Here is a 22349-nt window from a genome sequence, read left to right on the forward strand (position 1 = left end):
TCGTCTCGATCGAAATGGTTATGAAGATATTCACGAACGTTGTTTTAATGTTAAATCTCAACCTTGCACAAACCATAAGGTGATACCTAGCATGTTAGTTATCACTGGACTTGGCATGAAAATAAGTCAACCACATCAAAAGTTATGAATATTTGATTATGTCTCAAAACTTCTCAGGCTCCTTCAGGGCATCGTGCTGATGACCCATAACGAATTTGTTAATGATACGCTAATGCATTCCAAAAAAAATACAGTATTTTGCAACAAAATGCAAAATGGCCAATGCCCAAAATGGCTGATATGGTAAAACTGGATATCATTTGACTCCAACAGGACCAGTTTTATAACTTTTGGCCAAATCGTTCAAAAGTTCCATAACGGAAAATAGGGTGAAAAACACAAGGGTGGGTTGTACCAGTAAGGGTTAAATTAAGCACTTAGTTTAACACTAATCAAGGATTTGTTAATCTGGGTTTTATTTTAAATAGAGTTGTGTTGCACCACTTAATTTTAAACAGAGATTAACTACGCAGATAGACCGTTAGAAATAAAGGGCTGATGAAGCAGCATAGGCAGAGGGTGAACTGACGCCAGCCTAAAGAATCCTTAGAGTAACCCACTTAATGTGCCTTAATGTACTAAAACAGTGATATTAAAAGATCAAATTCAGTTTAACACTTTTTAAAGATGCATGATGTATAGAGGCGAAGAGATGAGCCCAGAATATGAACGCAACGCATTTTCTTTATAATGATTTTCAATGGAAAAAACGGTTAACGAGAAATCTCATGTTACATTAATATTCTGTGTTCATTTGTTTGCCTGTACAAAGTATGTGCTTGGCAGCTAATTACTATAAACCAAGTACTACCACAACAGAGTGAAAAAAGATAAATGCAGACGAACAATAGCGGAGGTGCTTCAGCAACCCAGTGAGCACTGGAATTAGCATTAGCAGTTGCTAGTTCCGCCTTCTCTATGACATCACGCACATAATTAAAAGATGGTAAGCATGATTGGTCGGGAAGCAACATGTAGTCTGACGTGTTTCTTGTCCACGACATAAGAGTTTGGGTGTCAAAATCGCATAATCTGACACAGTGACTATCGTAACAGACAAAAATATGTGTAGTCTAAACCCGGCATTAGAATAAATAGATTGATATTATGTGTTGGTGAAGACGCTGATATAGTTATCGTTCTTGGTGTGACTGGGCCTTTAGTGCATGAGCACCCTACATATCAGTGTAAACCACTAAGCCAATCAAAACAAAGAGTCTGAACAACTGCTATCAGGTTGGTCTCATATCATTTAATGTCTGAGAAACCACCCAATATTGTTGAGCACCTGTATGTGTGTGAACGGACATGTTTGCGTGTTGTAACTCACTTTTCTCCTGCAGCTGTTGTTTGATCCCACTCAGAGCAGGGTCCATCGACTCCACCACAGAGCCCCTCTGATCCGCCCGCGCCTTGATCTCAGACGATCTCTTTAGAGACACGCGCGACGACTCTCTCTGGACTGTATATAAACAGACATGCAAGTATATAAACATATACATTTAATTCTGTATCATTTTTAACCAGACAAAAATACCAATTGAAAAACATTCAAATATATATATATAAAAATGTCAAATTGTAAAGTCAATCCAAGACTACTGAAGATCATAAAAACAGTCCGTTATTACACACAGAAAGCTATAATGTCAGGTAGGCCTAGAGTTTTATTTTTACAGTAATAAAAGCTCCAACAAAAATGACTTGATGGAAACTCAAACACTCTCACACAGAGTGTCAACAGCATGTCTGTCCTGAGCACCATGGGCAGATTTTTCATGTATCCTGTTCATGAGACTGTGGTTTGGACTAAGGTCTTTGGACTTGTGGTGCAGTAAGAGTCAAGTAGGCATGAGATGTAAAGAGGTCAATACTGTTTGTGTGTGTTTGACCGCCCAATAATTACAAATATTATTTATTTTCTTTATTTAAAAAGAAACAAAATATTTACTTTATAAAAAAAATCAAAATACATTTTATCAGTTTTTATGTTTAATATTCTAAATCTCTAATATATTTAATTTAAATAAATATACATTTAATATCAAATTGAATATAATTTCTTATTTGTAATTTTTTTTGTAAAGAAAGATTTATTATTATTGAATTTATGCAGATTTGCATTGCTTTCTGTGTTTAATTTAACACATTTAGTTTCTTAAAAATTAACAAAACACATTAAAGTTAAATTTAAATATTTCATAGTAAATATAAATATTTGTTTGAATTTCCTGTTTTGATGCAGTTTGAAAACCCAACAGCTTCATATATTATTTGTTTTCTTAAATTAATGTGTTACAATCAAATTGAAATATTTATTATTGAATACAAATATAATATTAAGATTTGATAGAATGATTCATATTCTTATTTTAAATCAAGTGATATTGACTGATAAAATTGAAATTCCAAATTCATCATTTTACCTTTATCTAGTGATTTCTCTACGGCCATCCTCTTGGGCGAGGTGATCTTCCTAATGAGGGTAAGGTGTATGATATCGCCTGTCCGCTTCATTACCTCTAGGACTTCCTGGTTGGTGAATCCCTGGAGGTTCACGCCATCCAACTGTTCACACAGACACAAAGACAATCAAGAAGTCACTGCAGGCTCAGCTATAACCAGGCTCTCCAATTCACCTCACCAGGACTGATTAGCCTTGCGTGAGGCTGGGGAGAGCATGACAGCTGACTGCGTCCACGCTCAAACCCGCTCTTATTAAACTGTGAATCAATGCAAGATGAAAGAGACGTCTTGCTTAGTTGGCGTCCTGTTCTGTCAGAGCGCTCGTACAGACACGGGGCTAATTAAGGTAGAGCTCATTAAAAAGTGATTAAGAACCCACTGCTATTATCCTGTCGTGGACATGGATTTTCCCGCTCTGCTCAGCGGCGCTGCCTGGAACCACGTTCTTCACGTAGACCCCCACCGCATCTGACATGCAACAGAGACGAGAAATGAGAGTAAATAATAATTAACAGCAAACTGATTAGTATTTGGGTTTCTGGGAAAAACAAGGCAAAATATATTTCTTACCCTCAGTGGTCAAAGCGTTGTATCCGATTATAGAGATCCCAAGGCTCTGGCCCTCCTTCTTTTTTAAAGCAACTTCGTGGATTTCATAGCCCTCCAAATTTGGCTGCATAAATAACAGATCAGATACTGACACTGTATGTAGATACTGTTTATAAACTGTTAATTTATGAGGTGAATCTTCTGAAAACATTTTCAGCCCTATTTGTACCTGCTTTTTTGAATATGTTTGGTTTTCCAATCCATCTAATGAGTATATCCATCCATCCATCCATCCATCCATCCATCCATCCATCCATGTCTATCTGTCTATCTGTCTGTCTGTCTGTCTATCTACCCATGTTTGGTTTTCCAATCTATTTAATAGGAATCAATCAATCAATCAATCAATCAATCAATCAATCAATCAATCAATCAATCAATCAATCAATCAATCAATCAATCAATCAATCAATCTGTCCAGTCTATTAAATGGGAATCCAGCCATCCATCCATACATGTTTGGTTTTCCAAACTATTTAATGGGAATCAAACTATATTTAATGGGAATCAAACAATCAATCAATCCATCTATCCATATCTATCTATCCATATCTATCTATCCATCTATCCATCCATATCTATCTATCCATCTATCCATCCATATCTATCTATCCATCTATCCATCCATATCTATCTATCCATCCATCCATCCATCCATCCATCCATCCATCCATCCATCCATCCATCCATCCATCCATATCTATCTATCCATCCATCCATCTATCTATCTATCCATATCTATCCATCCATCCATCCATCCATATCTATCTATCCATATCTATCCATCCATCCATATCTATCCATCCATCCATATCTATCTATCCATATCTATCTATCCATATCTATCTATCCATCCATCCATCCATCCATCCATCCATCTCTATCCATCCATCCATCCATCCATCCATCCATCCATCCATCCATCCATATCTATCTATCTATCCATCCATATCTATCCATCCATATCTATTCATCCATATCTATCCATCTATCCATCATCTATCTATCCATATCTATCTATCCATACCTATCCATATCTATCCATCTATCTATCCATATCTATCTATCTATCTATCTATCTATCCATATCCATCCATCCATCATCCATCTCTATCCATCTCTATCCATCTCTATCCATCTATCTATCTGTGTGTCTGTCTGTGTGTCTGTCTGTCTATACACCCATGTTTGGTTTTCCAATCTAATGGAAATCAACCTATATTTAATGGGAATCAATCTATCCATCTATCTAGCCATCCATCTATCCATCTGTGTGTCTGTCTGTCCATCCATGTTAGACATGATAATAAAGCAGGTTTTCCTTTAATTTCTCACTGCAGTAATACATCTAGATATTTTACTTGAATATTATTTAAATGATTATTTTACTAAATATTCTGTGTTTCTTAGATTCTCATTTCTATAAATGGTGATTGTTATTGTAATACAATGTTTTAATTTTATTTAAAAAAATTTTGCAAAAAGTAAAGGTGGTAAAACTAATACTATGTTAGATAAATACTTGTATATTTATTATGATGTATTTTATTTGCATTACAGCAATGAGAATGTAGGTGAAAAGGTTCTTAACTGTTATAAAGTAATGTCTTGATGGGGGGGAAATGCATGTTCAAAACACTGCCTTATAGTGCCTTTTCTTTAGAAATATAACTTTTTTTTAAAAATAATTTCTTTGGGGTGAAATATGATATTGAAATACGTCTAAAAATGAATTTTAAAAATAGTTAGTATATGTGACATTGTATGGTAAAGCTAATTTATTAGCTTTATATAGCATCATAACAATTCACTGATTCATTCTAAAGCTGGTGTATTCCATACCGTTTTGCTGCCTCTGCGGGCTGGCACAGGAGGTGGAGGTGGCAGGGAGGTGATGGGAGCTGTGGTGGGGGCAGGTGGAGGTGGAGGCTGAGCTGCCCCCAGTGGGTCTCGTGCAATCAGCATCCGCACATGGGTACCACAGGCCTGCAGCACCTGCACCACCTGGTCACTGGCCAGACCCCGAGTGAGCGTCTCACCGATCCGCAGGATGTGGTCACCTGTTCTCAGCCTCCCATCCTGGAAGTGAATGAGAGAAAGGAGGAGGAAGTTGAAGTCATCATACATGAGGTGAATCTCTCCATCCATCCATTCATCCCAAAAAAAAAAAAAAAAAAGAAAAAAACCTGAATTCCCCCCCCCCTTCCCCAAATTACTGTCATGAAAAAAAAGACAATATTTTAAAGCATCCAGATGGTTTCATTTGTAATTCCCATTATTCCCAATAATTGTTATTTATTGTGTTATAAAAAAAACATTATTTTATTATTTTGTTTATTTAACAATAAAGTAATAAATATTAATTATTTTTTTTTATTTTATTTTAATATTTAGAAATACTACCATCCATATGACACATGCACGTTTATATTTCAAACAACTTCTTGAGTACCAGCACAGACATAAACACACAAACTCAGTTAACAATTGCAGGCCACATTATAAGTCATTTTTACCGGCCCTAAAGTATAATTTACCTCCCAAACGCAGGCCTGAGCCAAATCTCACATTTACAACCTAATTTGTTCCCATCATCCACAGATGCAGGAGCCAAAAGTCTAACATCCACAATAACCGTGTCACTCTTACGTGGCCTTTCCTCACAGCCCTTTCCGGTCCGCTTGAGCTGTGAGACGTATTCTTCTTTCTAGGACTCTGGCAGACGGGCCAAACGAGCGACGAGAGGAAGGGGAGGACTAAAGAGTGATTACACAAAGCGCAGAGAGGAGAACAGCCGTCTTTGTGAAGCGCGAGACATGAAAGGCGTTTGATACATCAACTTGTGCAGGGGAAATCTCGGCAGCTTGTTCCTGCCACTGTGCTGGGGACAGCAGGGGTGCATTGAAGCCCGCCGCAGCCATTAAAGGTTGAAATGGGAAACGCCAGGGATAACAAAGCCCTGATTTTGACAGCTTTTTTGGAGCATAAGATCCACTGATGTGTGAAATGCAAGCAATGTGCCTTTTGAACAAGAAGGGGTTTGTTGCCTGAGCTCTGGACACTGGGTGGGAGAGAAGAGGAGGTGTGTGTGTGTATGTGTGTATGTGTGTGTGTGTGTGTGTGTGTGTGTGTGTGTGTGTGTGTGTGTGTGTGTGTGTGTGTGTGTGTGTGTGTGTGTGTGTGTGTGTGTGTGTGTGTGTGTGTGTGTGTGTGTGTGTGTGTGTGTGAGAGAGAGAGAGAGAGAGGTCTAAACCAGGACAGGTTGTTTTCCAGTCTCTGTCCCTCCTGGCTAAGCATTGAAGAGAGTAAAGCTGACATCAGTAGGTGTGTATTGAACAATCTGCTTTTCAAGTTCCCACGTCAAAGGCTTTCCAGAAGAAATGGACAGAGAAAAGTCTCCTAAAAGGAATTTCTGCAAACACATACTGTACGCACCATACTCTCAAAATGTTTCACTTTTTTGCATTGTATAACTGTAGTTAAACATTCATAACATACCACATTGACAAAAAGACCATAAACGAAAATAAAAATGCTTCATACACTCATTAAGACTAGGAGATTATATAATATATATATATATATATATATATATATATTATATAAAATACACGTTTTCCACAATTATTGGCACCCCTAGAAATTCTTATGAGTAAAATATCTCTGAACTATGTTCCCATTCACATTTACATTTTTTTTAGCATACCAGGGTGACTAGGAGCATGAAATTGTCCAGCCATGACTTCTTGTTCCACAGGAGTATAAATATGAGGAAACACAAAGGCCAAATTCCCGTAATCATTCATCACAATGAGTAAAACCAAAGAATATAGTTCTGATGTGCAGCAAAAGATGGTTGAGCTTCACAAAGTAGAAAGTGGCTGTAAGAAAATACCTAAAACATTGAAAATCTCCATTTCCACTATCAGGGCAATAATTAAAAAGTTCCAATCAACTAAAGATGTTACAAATCTGCCTGGAAGAGGACGTGTGTCTAAATCGTCCTAATGCACGGCAAGGAGGAAAGTTTGAGTGGACAAAGACTCTTCAAGGATCACAGCTGGAGAATTGCAGAGATTAGTTGAGTCTTGGGGTCAAAGTCTAAAAAAAAATTTATCAAACAGCACCTACATCCCCACAAGATGTTCGGGAGGGTTTCAAGAAAAATCCTCTGCTCTCATCCAGAAATAATCTCCAGCATATTCAGTTATCAGACAAGACTGGAACTTCAAACGGGACCTGGTTCTATGGCCAGATGAAACTAAAAAAAAAGTTTTTTGGCAGTAAATCCACCAGATGGGTTTGGTGCACACATGGATAAAACATACCCCATGCCCACGGTTAAATATACTGCTGGATCTTTAATGTTGTGGGCCTATTTTTCTGCTGGAGGACCTGGACATCTTGTTCAGATACATGGTATCATGGATTCTATCAAATACCAACAGTTAAAAAAAATCAAAACCTGACTGCTGCTAGAAATCCAATAATGGGCCGTGGTTGGATCTTCCATCAGGACAATGAGAAACAAACATCAAAACCAACACAAAAGTGCGTCACTGAGCACAAAATTAAGCTTCTGCCATGGTCTTCCCAGTCCCCTGACCTGAACCCTAAAGAAAATGAGTGGAGTGAGCTGAAGAGAAGAAGCACCAACATGGAGCTGGGAATATGAAGGATCTGGAGAGATTCTGTATGAAGGAACGGTCTCTGATCTCTTGTCAGGTGTTTTCCAAACTCATCAGGCATTATAGAAGAAGACTCAGAGCTGTTGTTATCTTGGCAAAAGGAGGTTGCAAAAACTATTGAATAAAAGGGTGCCAATAATTGTGGCCAACGTGTTTTGGATATAAACATTTATTTCATAATGTTATTTCCCCCCCACTTTCAATTCTTTTCCTTCAATGAAAGGTTAGATTTTTGCTAATTTTATGAATTAAAGATCAAAAGGATAAACAATGCAGATTTATTTTTTGATCATATTTACCAAGGGTGCCAATAATTCTGACCACCACTCTGTATATATATTTCCATTGGACTGAGATCTAGTGACTGTGGAGGCATTCTGAGTATAGTGAACTCATTGTCATGTTCAAGATGATTTGAGCTTTGTGACATGGCATGTTATCCTACTGGATGTAGCCATAAGAAGTTGTGTACTGTGTTCATAAAGGGATGGACACGGTCAGCAACAATACTGTAGAATACTCAGGTAGGCTGTGGTCATGTACCATTTAAATGACGCTCAATTGGTACAAAGTGTGCCAAGAAAATATTCCCCACATCATTACACCACCAGCAGCCTGAACCCTTGATACAGGGCAGGATGGATCCAAGCTTTCATGTTGTTTAAGCTAAATTCTGACCCTAACATCTGAATGTTGCAGCAGAAATCGACTCATCAGTCCAAGCAACATTTTTCCAATCCTCTAATGTCCAATTTTGGTGATCCTATGATTTTGTGAATTGTAGGCTTTGTTTCCTGTTCTTAGCTGACGGGAGTGTCACCGATGTGATCTTCTGCTGCTGTAGCCCGTCTGCTTCAAGGTTTGATGTGTTGTGTGTTCAGAAATGCTCTTCTGGTTATTTGAGTTACTGTGGCTTTTCTATCTGCTTGAACCGGTCTGGCCATTCTCCTCTGACCTCTGGCATCAACAAGGCATTTTCGCTCCCAGATCTGCCGCTCACTGGATGTTTTCTCTTATTCTGACCATTCTCTGTAGATGGCTGTGTGTGAAAATCCCAGTAGATCAGCAGTTTCTGAAATACTCAGACCAGCCCATCTGGCAACAACAACCATGCCATGTTCAAAGTCAGTTAAATCACCTTTCTTCCCCATTCTGATGCTCAGTTTGAACTTCAGCAGATCGTCTTGACCATGTCTACATGCCTAAATGCATTGAGTTGCTGCCATGTGCTTGGCTGATTGGATATTTGCGTTAACGTGCAGTTGAACAGGTGTACCTAATAAAGTGGCGATAAATGTGTGTGAGTAAATTGGATTTCTTGGCAAAAATACCAAGGATTCATTTTTAACACGGATAAATGTACATTTCTGAAAGAGTTGTTTCTCAGTTCAGTGAGTCAGTTGATGTGTTGCTGCTCGCACTGATTCAGTCAATTTTGTTAAATCATTCAACATGATTTATTCAGACACTTCTAAAAGAGACAGTTCAAAGAGTCAGTGAGACCAATTCAGTTAAATTCATGAACAAATGGTTCAAAGAAAGAGAAAGTTCATTGAGTTTGTGAGACTGATTTAGAACCAATTCATGGTGCTCTGAACAATTAGTTCATGAATCAAACAAAGATTAGAGTCAAAAGAATGAGTTCAGTAAGTTGTTGGCTCAGTCTGGTTTTGTGAATCAGTTCACCTGATTCATTAAAAAGATTTGACACAGAACAACGATTAATTCACAAATCAGACACCGCTATTCTACAAAAAAAAAAAAAAAAAAAACATTTGTATTAATCAAGATGATGGTTCAATGAGTCAATGAGACTGATTCACTTGATTTAAGAACAAATTGCTCAGATCAATATGAATCATTTCTGAGATCTGAGAAAAAAAAACCGAACAATGATTCAATAAGTTGTTGGTTCAGTCTGTTTCATTAACAAATTGTTCAGGCCAGTTTTGTGAGTCAGTTCACCTCAAAAGAATGATTTATTGACGCAAACTGCATTGGGTGTAACACTGCTGAATCATAGATATTAACTAAACTTGATGGTTTAGAAATTACCCATAATTTTTTCCAAAATGCACTGACAAAACATGTAGGAGGCGCAAAAACAAACCTTATGCGCCACACTGTCTGGGACCACGGTCCTGACCACCATTCCAGTTGCCTTGCCTCCGACAATCCCAAATCCCAGGCCGGATCCATCATTCACCAGCTCGATCTCCTCCACATGTCCCCACTGATCCTGCAAAAGACACACACAGGGGACAGTTTTCAATCCCTTGTCTTGTCTTACACATTAAGAGGTCAGTGGGCATCAGTCATAATTTACTTTGAGCCACAAAACCGTCTACTTAAAGAATAAAGATCCATTCAATCACCTTTGATTGTCCAAACAGGGAGCGATTGAAGACCCAAGACCTGTGACTACATCCTGCGGCAGAGTCATAATAGGGCAAGAAATGCTAATGAACGTGTTAACGGTGTGATCCTGCAGTGGCTGATCAATGTCAGGGTCAGGAAAGCCCACGAGAGTCTTTGTGATCTCACGTCAGCCGCGCTCCTAATCACCCAAGTCTCCTTGGGCTCATATAAATGACCTGCAATCAGTACATTTCTGTTCTCTTATTACCCGGCTGTTATCTGCCGGCTGACTACCTCTGCAATTTTCTCACTATCTAATGAAACCCCTCCTCTGCCGTTCGCCCAGTCGCTCTTTCGAAACAAAGCTTTAGACTAGCACTCATCCCGCTGTGAGGACAAAAGAACCATTTCGGAGATAAGAAGTCCCTTTCAGAGTCCCAAAGAAACACTTGAGTCCTTTTTAGACACTAGTACTTACTCTTGTCGAAATTCACCTCTATTAAGTTCAGTGGAGAGTGGTTTGGAAGAAGGTGAACAAGAAAACAAATCTGACCGAATTTGCTTTCTTAATACAAATTAGTTCAGGGGGAAAAAATTACATAAGCATTGTTCATAACACACCTGACAATCCCACAGTAAATCTGTTAGTTCACCCAAAAATGAAATTTCTGTCAATTACTCACCCTCATATCGTTCCACATCCGTAAGACCTTCGTTTATCTTCAGAACACAAATTAAAGATAGTTTTGATGAAATACAATAGGTTTTGTATCCTCCAGAGAAAGCAACGAAATTACCACAATCAAGGTCCAGAAAAGTAGTAAAGACATCGTTAAAATAGTCATCATTACTACAGTGGTTCAACCTTAATGTTATGAAGTGACAAGAACACTTTTTGTGTGCAAAAACAAAATAAAAATAGTGACTTTATTCAACAAATTTGTCTCCCCCATCATTCTCCTATGCTATTTACGTTACAGTGCTTCCAGGTTCTATGTCAGAATGCTGGCTCAGTATTGGCCGACGCTGTTCATGGAAGTAAGTTCATGGTAATTTCGTTGCTTTCTATGGAGGATTAAAAAATATCTTAATTTGTGTTCCGAAGATGAACAAAGTACTGACAGGTGTGGAACTCTTTAAAACAGCAAATATGAATATGTTCCCCACTGTTGACCCAAACATATGAAATACAGCTAAAACAAACAAAAGCTTACATAACATCTATATGTTAGCCATATGATCAATCAAGTTGAAAATAGTTACGCACATTCTTTGGGGGAAATAGTGTCATATTCTTCAAATATTTCTTGAACAACAAACATGGCTGCCAGCAGTCAATCAAACTTCAAAAGTTTATTATGTCAAATCTGAATTGCCGACCGTTACGAAGAATGGCAGACACTTAGATGGTGGCTTAATTAAGCTGTATATTAAATGTGGTGAGAATTGACCACAAGGTGGCGCTATAACACGATTTTGCTTGTAACTCTGGCTCTGTCATAGTCAAGATCAAAATGAATGTTTCTTCTGACTCCTTCAGTAAACAAATAAACAAATGTTTTGTACCCTTTCTGACCAATGATTTTCCATGACCAGACATTTATGATTAAAGCATATGTCTTGCAGTTATGCAACTTAAATTATACTTCTGCAAAAGGACTAAAAAATGTGTTGCACAAACAGCGAATATGAATATGTTCCACACTGATGACCCAAACATAAGACATACAGCTACATTTCTTTCCACAAACAGCTGTATTTCTTTTAGGCCGAAGCTTACATAAACATCTATAGATTAGCGACCTATAATGAGAAAGCCGGAAAACATCTCCGATGGGAAAAGGCTTGGATGTTATTCCTTCAGGAGTGGGAATCCCAGAGCAGTGTCTTGCCTGCATTAAACTTTCCAATGGAGTATAATTAGGATTCAAGATATTTTCAAGGGCTTCGGAGGTCTGGGTCTACAGAGAGATAGAAGGGCAGGGGAAGTGAGGAAAAATATACCTCTGCTTCATTTGCTCCTGCTCTCCTCCATTTAAGGAACAGAGCAGTGATCCCTTGGGGTCTGAGCAATCTTAAACAGATAAATATTTTCTCAGCTTTAAACGATAAGAGAATAGATTGAAATGGAAAGGAAGGTGGGGGTCTGTTTGAATACGGGGTTAGTGAGAGGACATAATGCATGCTTGCGGAGTGACGTCTTCATTGCTAAGCTTTTAAGCTGACATATGATGACTGACATTAGTAATTCTCAGACTGACAGGTATTTAAACGTAATAACGGAAAAATGCGTTTAGAGGTTTACTTAAGGGTTTCCTTAAAAAATATTTAAAAATATAAACAAACAATTTTTTTTAACATCACCAAAATCACCAATATCACATCTTGGCAAATCTTCCTGTACCCTCCACTGCCTTCACAGTGTAGAGTAATGTTTGTAATAAAATCAATTTTATCTTTATCGCAACAAACAGCTAACAGACACTTAATCTGACTTATAAACAAGTTCAGTGACACGGACTACTTTGTTGACATCTGGTGACAGATGAAAACCAGACTTTTGCTCCATTAAACACAATCCCGAGTGAAACAGCAAATGAATTAAACCAAAGTCTGGTTTCGATATGCAGGACATGGCCTTGAATTATGGATATTAAACATGTCAAATCGAAAAATAAGCATCAACAGAGCAGAAGTACACAACCTGGCTTGCAATGCAAAGACCAAATCAAAACTATTGTCGTTTTTCCAGCAAGAGGAACTCGCTTTGTGTGCATTCGCCATTAATTTGAGAAGTTTGGGGTACTTAATTAAAGTAGACGAGAGGGAAGCGTTGCGTTTATTGTTGGAGGCTTAGGTTAATGCAGTTCATCTACTCGCTGTTGGTTTTTTCCAGCCTCATTTTCTCCTCTTCTGAGTTTATTCCTTTCAATGATAGAAAGGTCTTTCGGGTGGACCCAAGAAAGTTTATGCATTTTAAATCTCCTTCTGTCTTTGGTTTAGAGACGGTCCGATTATAACAGGATGTTTTAAGGGCTTTATTTTCCTGAGGATCACATTATAATAATGGAAACAAGACAAATAAATAAGCTCTTAGCTTAGGCTGAATTACTGTTTATAGCTCAGGCAGGTTAAATCAAGATGCTTAAGCAATTTGTTATAAATTCCGTGGCTGGATTTGATAATCTGTATATGTTAGTGTAACTGGTCGAAATTAAAACATCACCAATATAAACTAAGCTCAGTTTGTTAGGCCTCAGGAAATATTGGGCTTCTTAAATAGGTAAGATTAAACCGTGCCAAAGCCAAAAATGACATCTGCACCTCATTAATGCTTTTGAAAATGTATCTGAAATCTTATCAAAAGAAACTAAATTAGTTACCGCTAATACCAATAGTATGTTTCTAAGTAAAAGTAGTGATGCTACTAACTTAAAGGGTTAGTTCACCCAAAAATTCTGTCATTAATGACTCACCCTCATGTCGTTCCAAACCTGTAAGACCTCCGTACATCTTCGGAACACAGTTTAAAATATTTTAGATTTAGTCCGAGAGCTTTCTGTCCCTCCATTGAAAGTGTTTGTACGGTAGACTGTCCATGTCCAGAAAGGTAATAAAAACATCATCAAAGTAGTCCATGTGACATCAGTGGGTTAGTTAGAATTTGTTGAAACATCGAAAATACATTTTGGTCCAAAAATAACAAAAACTACGACTTTATTCAGTATTGTATTCTCTTCTGGGTCTGTTGTCAATCCGGGTTCATGACTCCGCAGTGACGCTGCTGACATGTTATCCGGTGCGCCCGAGCTTCCTTTACAGTCTGAGGGAGACGCACGCTGTAAACAAAACAACCTTCGCAAGCATGTCTAAGGATTTTGACACAGAGGAAGACTTGCATTTTTTTTTGCTCAGCCATATTTACTTGAACCCGAATACACAGACGAAGAACTAAGAGCGATGGAAGAAGCTCCTATACAGCAGCAACCGCTGTCACAAGCAGTGTCACTGCGGAGTCGTGAACGCGGATTGACAACAGACCCGGAAGAGGAGACAATGCTGAATAAAGTCGTAGTTTTTGTCATTTTTGGACCAAAATGTATTTGATGTTTCATTAAATTCTAACTAAGCCACTGATGTCACATGGATTACTTTGATGTTTTTATTACCTTTCTGGACATGGACAGTCTACCGTACAAACATTTTCAATGGAGGGACAGAAAGCTCTCGGACTAAATCTAAAATATCTTAAACTGTGTTCCGAAGATGAACGGGGGTCTTACGGGTTTGGAACGACATGAGGTTGAGTCATTAATGACATAAATTTCATTTTTGGGTGAACTAACCCTTTAAAGGATTAGATCTCCCAAAAATGTTGTTATTTACTCTCCCTCTTGTCGCTTCAAGCCCAAATGCATTCATTTTTCCAGAAAACAGAAAATGCAGATGTTTTTCCCACTCAATCATAGTTTGAAGTGATCACTGGCTACAATTTGGAGTTTTCCAATCAAATATGGAGACGGTTTGACACCATGATGTTTAGTTACGAGAGAACCAATGGCATTTGATAACATCCAACAAGTGCCATGCCATATTTGATTTGAAAACTGGCAAGCTAATTTCAAAATAGCTTCCTCAACCGCTAGAGAACTATGAGTAATACAAAGTCAATACAAATGTGGACAACACAATGCGGTGACATTTAAAACAGCCATACCGTCTGAATGGGTCCAGATGTGGAGAGACGGGGCTTGGCCGCAGTGTCTCTGGCCACCACCAGCTCCACTCGGTCTCTCTGTTGCTGGAGGAGAGCGATGGCCTGCTGCTGCGTCACGCTCTGATCCAGAGGAATCCCGTTAATTGCAAGAATCTGATCATTCTCCTGCAATCTTCCATCCCTGAGGATAAGAATGACCACAGTTTAACTTGTCAGTCAAAATACCCGTAATAATAAAGAACATAATTATAAATTTATTATTTTTCATTAACCAATTTATCCAGTAAGTGATAAATAAATATTTTTAAAATGCTTTTATGATGACGATTATTAAAGATTTTTAATTAATATTTTTGTTATTAAAATTATTATTATCATCTTCATATTATTAAACATACTGTTGTTGTTATTATCATCATCTAAATAATTTGATAAAAAATATAAAAAAGAAAACAATAACATCAGTAAGGACTACTATTATTATTTTACTATTATTATTATTCATTAACCATTTTAAACTGTTTTTATGATGATTATTATTATTATTATTATAATTTATTATTATCATCATCTCCATATTATCCATATTGTTATTTTTTCTTTAATTAATTTACTTAATATTTAATAAATTAATAAATACATACCGATAACATTAATAAGGAGTATTATTACTATATTCACCCATTATCCAACTCATCCCATAAAATAAAAAGTATAATATCATTATTATTTCATCCATTATCAAACTAATCCAGTCAGTCAGTCAGTCAATCAATCAATTAATCAATCAATCAATATTATCCTCCATTTCATCCAAATTAAAATAAGTAAATAAACAAATATATTATTATCATGTTAAAAATGTTAATAGGGTTAGTTCACCCAGAAATATATAAATAAAAATTCCCATGATTTACTCACCCTCAAGCCATCCTAGGTGTATATGGTTATCTTCTTTCAGACGAACAGAATCTGATTTATATTAATATTCCTGCTCTTCCCAGCTTTATATTGGTAGTGAATGGGGTGTGAGATTTTGAAGCCCAAAAAATCCATCCATCATAAAAGTAATCCATAGGGCTCCAGGGGATTAATAAAGAACTTCTGAAGCAAAGCGATGGGTTTTTGTAAGAAACATATCCATATTTAAAACTTTATAAACTATAATAACAAGCTTACTTCAGACAGCTGTAAGCATCGATTTACGGCAGAAGAGCAACCTCTGACCTGACGCCTGACATATTGATGAACGCGGAAACGCAGAGGACAGAGTAAAACAAAACACAGGGCACGAATTAGAAGTCTAAAACAAGAATTTTTAAAGAGCAATGTTGGAGGATTAGAAGAGGAGCTTGAGTTTTTGCCCAGCCCTATTTGTTTAAACCGCGAGAGGCATCTAAGTTTAAGCTACTCCTACATTGGGTCAGGGGTTACTCTTTCGCTGTAAATCAATGAGTACGGCCGTCTGCTTGAAGCTAGTTATTATAGTTAATAAAGTTTTAAATATGGATACGTTTCTTACAAAAACCCATCACTTCGCTTCAGAAGGCCTTTATTAACCCCCTGAAGCCTTATGGATTACTTTTATGATGAATGAATGCACTTTTTTGGGCTTCAAAATATCATGCCCCCTCACTATCATTATGAAGCTTGGAAGAGCAGGAATATATTTTAAAATAACTCTGAAATTGTGTTCGTCTGGAAGAACATAGTCATATACACCTAGAATAGCTTGAGGGTGAGTAAATCATGGGATAATTTTCATTTCTGGGTGAACAAACCCTTTAATAGCTTGCTTAAATGTTATATTAGTTTTGAAACAAATTCATAAAATGGTACAATTTATATCTCTACAAAACTAATAATTAAAAAAAAAAAAAAAATCAAGCAGATTTTAAGAAGCATAAGGAAGAATAAATTAAGTCAAGTATGTCTAAACTCTTGACTGCTGGTGTATATGATGGGCCTCAGAATACAACTTGTTCAAATTGTGTTCAACATCAAAACAACTCAATGCAATTACAAAAAGGAATAGCCAAAAAGAAAATGTTCTAAAACAAAATAAAAGATATTTGAAGAAAATACGAGGTATGAATAAAGCAGAGAGGTCTCACCTGTCTGCGACACTCCCTGGTTGCACCTGTCTGACGAACACACCATGGCCGCCCACCCCCTCTGGTCTCAGGCCCACCACACTGAAACCCAGGCCTCCAGACAATGGCTTCTGAAGGCTGATGAGCTCCATCCTCCGGCCCTGCGTTAAACAAGAGACGCAGATGATAGAATACAGATGAGAGTACACCATCCATAATAACTGTAAATAATGACAACTGACACAAAAGACATTGCTGCCACTGCATGCCCACCTTTGCTGCTGCATGCATCCATCTCTGAAGCTGCTCAGAAGATGCGTTAGTTGAAGCTGTACCATTGGACACCACAGATCCCAGGCTACTGGACGGACGACTGGCACTGACGATCAGCTGGCCCTTTCTGGAGAAACTGAACTCACTGCATGTGTCCGGAGGCAAGCTGTTTAACTACAAAGCAGAGCGGACAAAGTCAATTCTAATGCTACAAGGAAAATAAATTGCAGAAATATAATAATAATAATAGTAATAATTTCACAACTACAAGTGTTATTATCATCCATTAAGTGTTATTACTGTCCATTATTATTATTATTATTATTATTATTATTATGGACCAAATTATATGGACAAATTAAATCAAAATTTGTTATGTAGCCAAGTATCATTTGTGTCCATTTACGAATTTGTTTGAAGTATATTTAAAAATACTACTACTACTACTACTACTACTACTACTACTACTACTACTAAAAAAAATAATACTGCAAATATAAATGTTTCAAGTTATGTGGGCAAATATAAATTGCGCCCATTTATGAATTTGTTTCAAAACATCTGTTTAGTGCAGTGGTGTTTAGGAAAAAGAAAGAAAGAAAGAAAGAAAGAAAGAAAGAAAGAAAGAAAGAAAGAAAGAAAGAAAGAAAGAAAGAAAGAAAGAAAGAAAGAAAGAAAGAAAGAAAGAAAGAAAGAAAGAAAGAAAGAAAGAAAGAAAGAAAGAAAGAAAGAAAGAAAGAAAGAAAGAAAGAAAGAAAGAAAGAAAGAAAGAAAGAAAGAAAGAAAGAAAGAAAGAAAGAAAGAAAATGAATGAATGGAGAGAAAAAGAAAGGAGAGAAAAAGAAAATGAAAGAATCAAACAAAAGAAAGATAAACAAAAAAGAAAATGAAATAAACAAAGAAAGAAAGAAAGAAAAAGAAAGAAAGAAAGAAAGAAAGAGAAAGAAAAAAGAAAAGAGAAACAAAAAGAGAAAGTGAAAAAGAATGAAACAAAAATAAAAAAAATGAAAGAAATAAACAAAGAAAAAGAAAACAAAAATAATACACATTTGTTTGAAATACATTTGAAAAATACTACTACTAATAATAATATACAAATATATTAATAGCAACAATTGCATTTATAATAATAATAATAATAATAATAATAATAATACTAATAATATGAGATATATATATATTTTTTTTCAACCATTTTCTTATACAGCTTGTTCAAATTATTTGGGATAACCATGTACTGTTTATCTCAAAGATAACAACCCATAGAGGAGCAACCATGTCCTACAGGCAGAAGAAAGCAAGGAAAAAAATAAAAGGGGAAAAAAATCAATACATTCCTCTGCAGTATTCACTAGTCCCCAACAGGTAATGTATTAATGACCTTTAGACTCTTACTGTGGGAACTTATCAGTCTTGTGCTTATTTAGTCCGGGCTGACAGAGCAGGTTCCAGCCTATTTCATCGATACATCTCCGACAAGGCAGTTACTCAAACTGAGACAGTGGATATTAAGGCTTGATAGAAACTGCGGCTGTTGCCCGCCTCAACATACTTGATAGGTTTTTCACCTGACGCATTCATAGGCGCACGACTGACCTTCCCAGCACTTAGAATATGAAGGCGAGCTTCCGTTATTGCCATTATCTTAATTTGGTGTGCGGATTGTTTATTGTAAAGAGGTTTCTTGTGTCAATAAAAACTCAGACTGAATACAAATAGGGACGAGGGACTTTCAGCATGTCGAGTATGCGGTTAAGAAATACATGGTCACCGGCCTGCATTCTGGGATGGATGCAAAATAAACGTTCATTTTAAAAAGTTATTTGAGTCTAAATAAATAATGTGATTTCTAGTCTTATTTGGCATCATGGATACACATTAACATACTGCGAATTTATCTGACCTTGGAGATACTTTACAATTTTGAACATAAGTATTTATGGCATTTAACTAGAATGCATAAATACTAAAGGCGTGTGGTGTTTCTTTACAAAGTAACATCGCCAACTACTGGCTTGGCATGCATAATACAGTTTTAATTGTTTTTGCAGATCCATGTGAAAGGGGATTGTTTAGACAACGTTGTCGTCTGTGTGCGAAAGTTTTCAAAAACGTGTAAACATACCCTAAAAATAATGTGGATTAGCAGACGATATGTCCAGACAAGGAAAAACATTGGCATTCCAAATAAGGGTACGTTTACACAACAACGATATGCTAAAAATATTTAAGTCTTTTGTGTTTTTGAAAAGTTTCATATACATATGACAACATTGTCAAAACAATCCCCATTCACATAGATCAGCGAAAACAATTAAAAATGCTGTATTATGCTGCCAGGCCAGTAGCTGGCGATGTCACTTTTTAAAGAAACACAACACGTCTAGACTGAACATATAATACGCATGCGCATGACATCCACATTTTTACAAATTCACGTTTTTGTAGTTTACACAAGAGTCGAAAACTGAGTAGTTTTCAAAAAACATTTTGAAAACTGTTTCCAAAAGTTTGTTGTGTGAATGAACGGCCAGAACGCATAAAGAGTCTTGTAAACAGCCCCTAAAAGAACAAAAGAGGAGAAAATTCATCCTCTGCGGTGCCTCCTACAGCAACTATCACAGCATGTCAAGTGCAAAACGAGTTAAGACATGCCTTTTTGGCATTAAATAATGGTGCAAATACCAGTAGATTGACTACCGTAAACCTTAGTCACGTTGCATGACTTATTTACATACTCTCCTCCCATAAATTTTGCATCCGAAATGCATATGCAATAAGGTCAGCCGCAAAAATAACCATATCCATGCCATTTCAGTGCTAATTTTTCACTGCATGTCTTCAGTAAATCTTGCAGAGGTGAGAAGAGTACCTGAAACACCTTACAGTGAAAATGACTCCGTTACAAGTTATAAGTCATCAATTCCAATACCACTTCTATGTCCTCGATGCACCCTTTTGCCATTATCAAATTTCGTCATCAGAAGAGTATGCATGTATTGTACATGCACAGCCGGATTTTTGTAACCGCGCACTTAGTTTTTTGCAGTAATTTGTTTATCTACAAGGTGGCAACCATGGCCCCAGGGTGTTGATTCATAAGGTAGTCAAAGAAAAACTGCATAAACAGAACAGACCGAAACCCATGCAAGCGTTTGTGGCCGCGATGCGCACTTTTGCCGAGCCTGCAGTAAAGCGAGCTCTTCTGACAGTCAAAGTGGCATTACGTCACAAAAGAGTGGACTCAGAGGAAGATCGTGAGGGCTTAGGGTATCATTTGAGACAGGGCCTTACTCAAATACTTGACACCACTGAAATCTTGACAGTGGTTTTTAACGCCAAAAAAGGGTTTTCGGTGGCAAGCTGTTAGTAAATCTGGCCCATAGTCATTCATAAGAAGTATAAAAACAACATATGTTAAATTTATTACAAAATATTCAGATACAAATATACAAGTAGTTTGTGGTACTGGAGCTCAAAGTAGGTGTGTCTATGAAGGTTTATATGTTAATACATTTTGTGCAAGTCTGACCTGGTCTTTAAGCTGTTTGACGGAGTGTTGCAGGGTGAGGATGTGGCCGAACAGAGGGCTCTGCAGGGCTTCCTTCAGCGTGCCGAGCCTGTCGCTGTGGGTCCACTCTTCTCTCTGCACCAGCTTGGACTGCAGCCTTTCCAAGGCCTGGAGCACCTGCTGCCGCTCGGAAGCAGACACTGAGAACACACACAGGCAAGATATTAAGCATGCAAAGAAGGATTAAATACAGAACTGCTTGGATGCTTGCTTGGATGAAAATTACCAAAATGAGCGATACCTGTCGGTACGTTCTCGTACATTGTCGTTCTCTCGATAATTCAGTGCAGATTTATCTGTGAAAGTAGATGGAAACGGATATTTGAACATGTTTGAGCTTCATTTTGATCATAAATGTCCATGTCTTTGCACAAATATAATAATAATTATAATAATCATAATTTAATGGATAAGACTGATCAAATACTGTAAATGATCACATTTGTTATGTAGACATATACATTGTACCTCTTTACAATACTTTTTCAAATTAGATATGTAGATGTGTGTGTGTGTGTGTGTGTGTGTAAATAATTTAGCATATCTAAAAAAAAATTGTATCTACATTACTGACATCATTTCCCATTTTTTATTTTAAATGTATTTTAATACTTTTCACTTTGTATAACAGTGGGAGTCCTGTAATGGTTAACTTATAGTTCAAAATTTATGTTGGCATCATGTTTATTTTCATATGATCAAAGATAAATCAAGGCTTATTAAATGAAGTCTCAAGTAACCAAGTTTATAACCAATAACAATATCCTTTATAAAATTAGATAGCAGTTTCTGTTCACGTGAGCAGCCATCAAAGCAAAAGTGAGAGTATTTACCTTACTTACCTACACAAATTAGAACTTTGTCGACTTAGACTCCCTCATAAAACACAATCCAGCATTTCAAGTGTTGTTTAGGGCTGAGTTTGAGTGTGTTTTTTTGTCTGTTCGTGTGTGTTTACACCTGCGCGAGCCTCACCTGAAACCAGGAAGTGCGTGATCATTCAAGTTTCCGCGAACTTTATTTTGTTAAATACAAGATAACTATTATGTAACTGAAGGATAAATATGTGTTTATATTTCTACTCTCTAATTTAATCATTATTTATATTATGTCATATAATATAAATTATATAAACGGAATCAAACAGGTGCATAAGCGTAAAACACCGAGTCACCACTGAAATCAGTGCTGTAAAACTTTGTGACAGTGTAAATAAGACGTTAAAGAATCATTCTATCACTCGAAAAGTGCTTTGTTTTAAAATACTGACAAATAAAATCATAACTCGAAAAGAATGAAATACAACATCATACAAAAACGTACTCCTGCTTCCCAATACAAAAAACCCATTATGTGACACAGGCTAGCGCAGTTAGCCGGTTATAAAGTTGATTATCGGCATCAAACACCGCGAATAAGTTTAACCGATGCTTGGTTTTAAGTGCAAACTTGCTATACAGAACAATCCGGCTTTACTAAGTATATGTATTAAGTTAAAGGCGCTAAATAAGAGA

At 36.9% G+C, this 22349-nt stretch overlaps 1 protein-coding gene across 12 annotated transcripts in view; it reads right to left on the reverse strand.

The window, feature by feature from the left end:
• patj (PATJ crumbs cell polarity complex component) overlaps window positions 1-22349 on the reverse strand; it is a 128723-nt gene that overhangs the window by 106269 nt on the left and 105 nt on the right. For 3 of the 12 annotated variants that reach the window (XM_067396062.1, XM_067396067.1, XM_067396057.1), the window contains exons 2-13: window positions 21678-21810; window positions 21062-21131; window positions 20797-20975; window positions 17265-17438; window positions 17013-17152; window positions 14899-15079; window positions 9934-10062; window positions 4978-5214; window positions 3097-3199; window positions 2906-2994; window positions 2487-2628; window positions 1391-1522 (exon numbers count right to left, since the gene is read on the reverse strand). In XM_067396062.1, coding sequence (XP_067252163.1) covers window positions 1391-1522; window positions 2487-2628; window positions 2906-2994; window positions 3097-3199; window positions 4978-5214; window positions 9934-10062; window positions 14899-15079; window positions 17013-17152; window positions 17265-17438; window positions 20797-20975; window positions 21062-21098 — 1543 coding nt within the window. In that variant the 5' untranslated portion in view covers window positions 21099-21131; window positions 21678-21810. Of the gene's footprint in view, window positions 1-1390; window positions 1523-2486; window positions 2629-2905; window positions 2995-3096; window positions 3200-4977; window positions 5215-9933; window positions 10063-14898; window positions 15080-17012; window positions 17153-17264; window positions 17439-20796; window positions 20976-21061; window positions 21132-21668; window positions 22090-22349 lie in introns of those variants that run through there. The other 9 variants (XM_067396064.1, XM_067396060.1, XM_067396063.1 and 6 more) reach the window with 9 other exon arrangements.

The sequence above is a fragment of the Chanodichthys erythropterus genome, chromosome 10, assembly GCF_024489055.1.
Source record: "Chanodichthys erythropterus isolate Z2021 chromosome 10, ASM2448905v1, whole genome shotgun sequence".
In the NCBI taxonomy this organism is placed as follows: Eukaryota; Metazoa; Chordata; class Actinopteri; order Cypriniformes; family Xenocyprididae; genus Chanodichthys; species Chanodichthys erythropterus.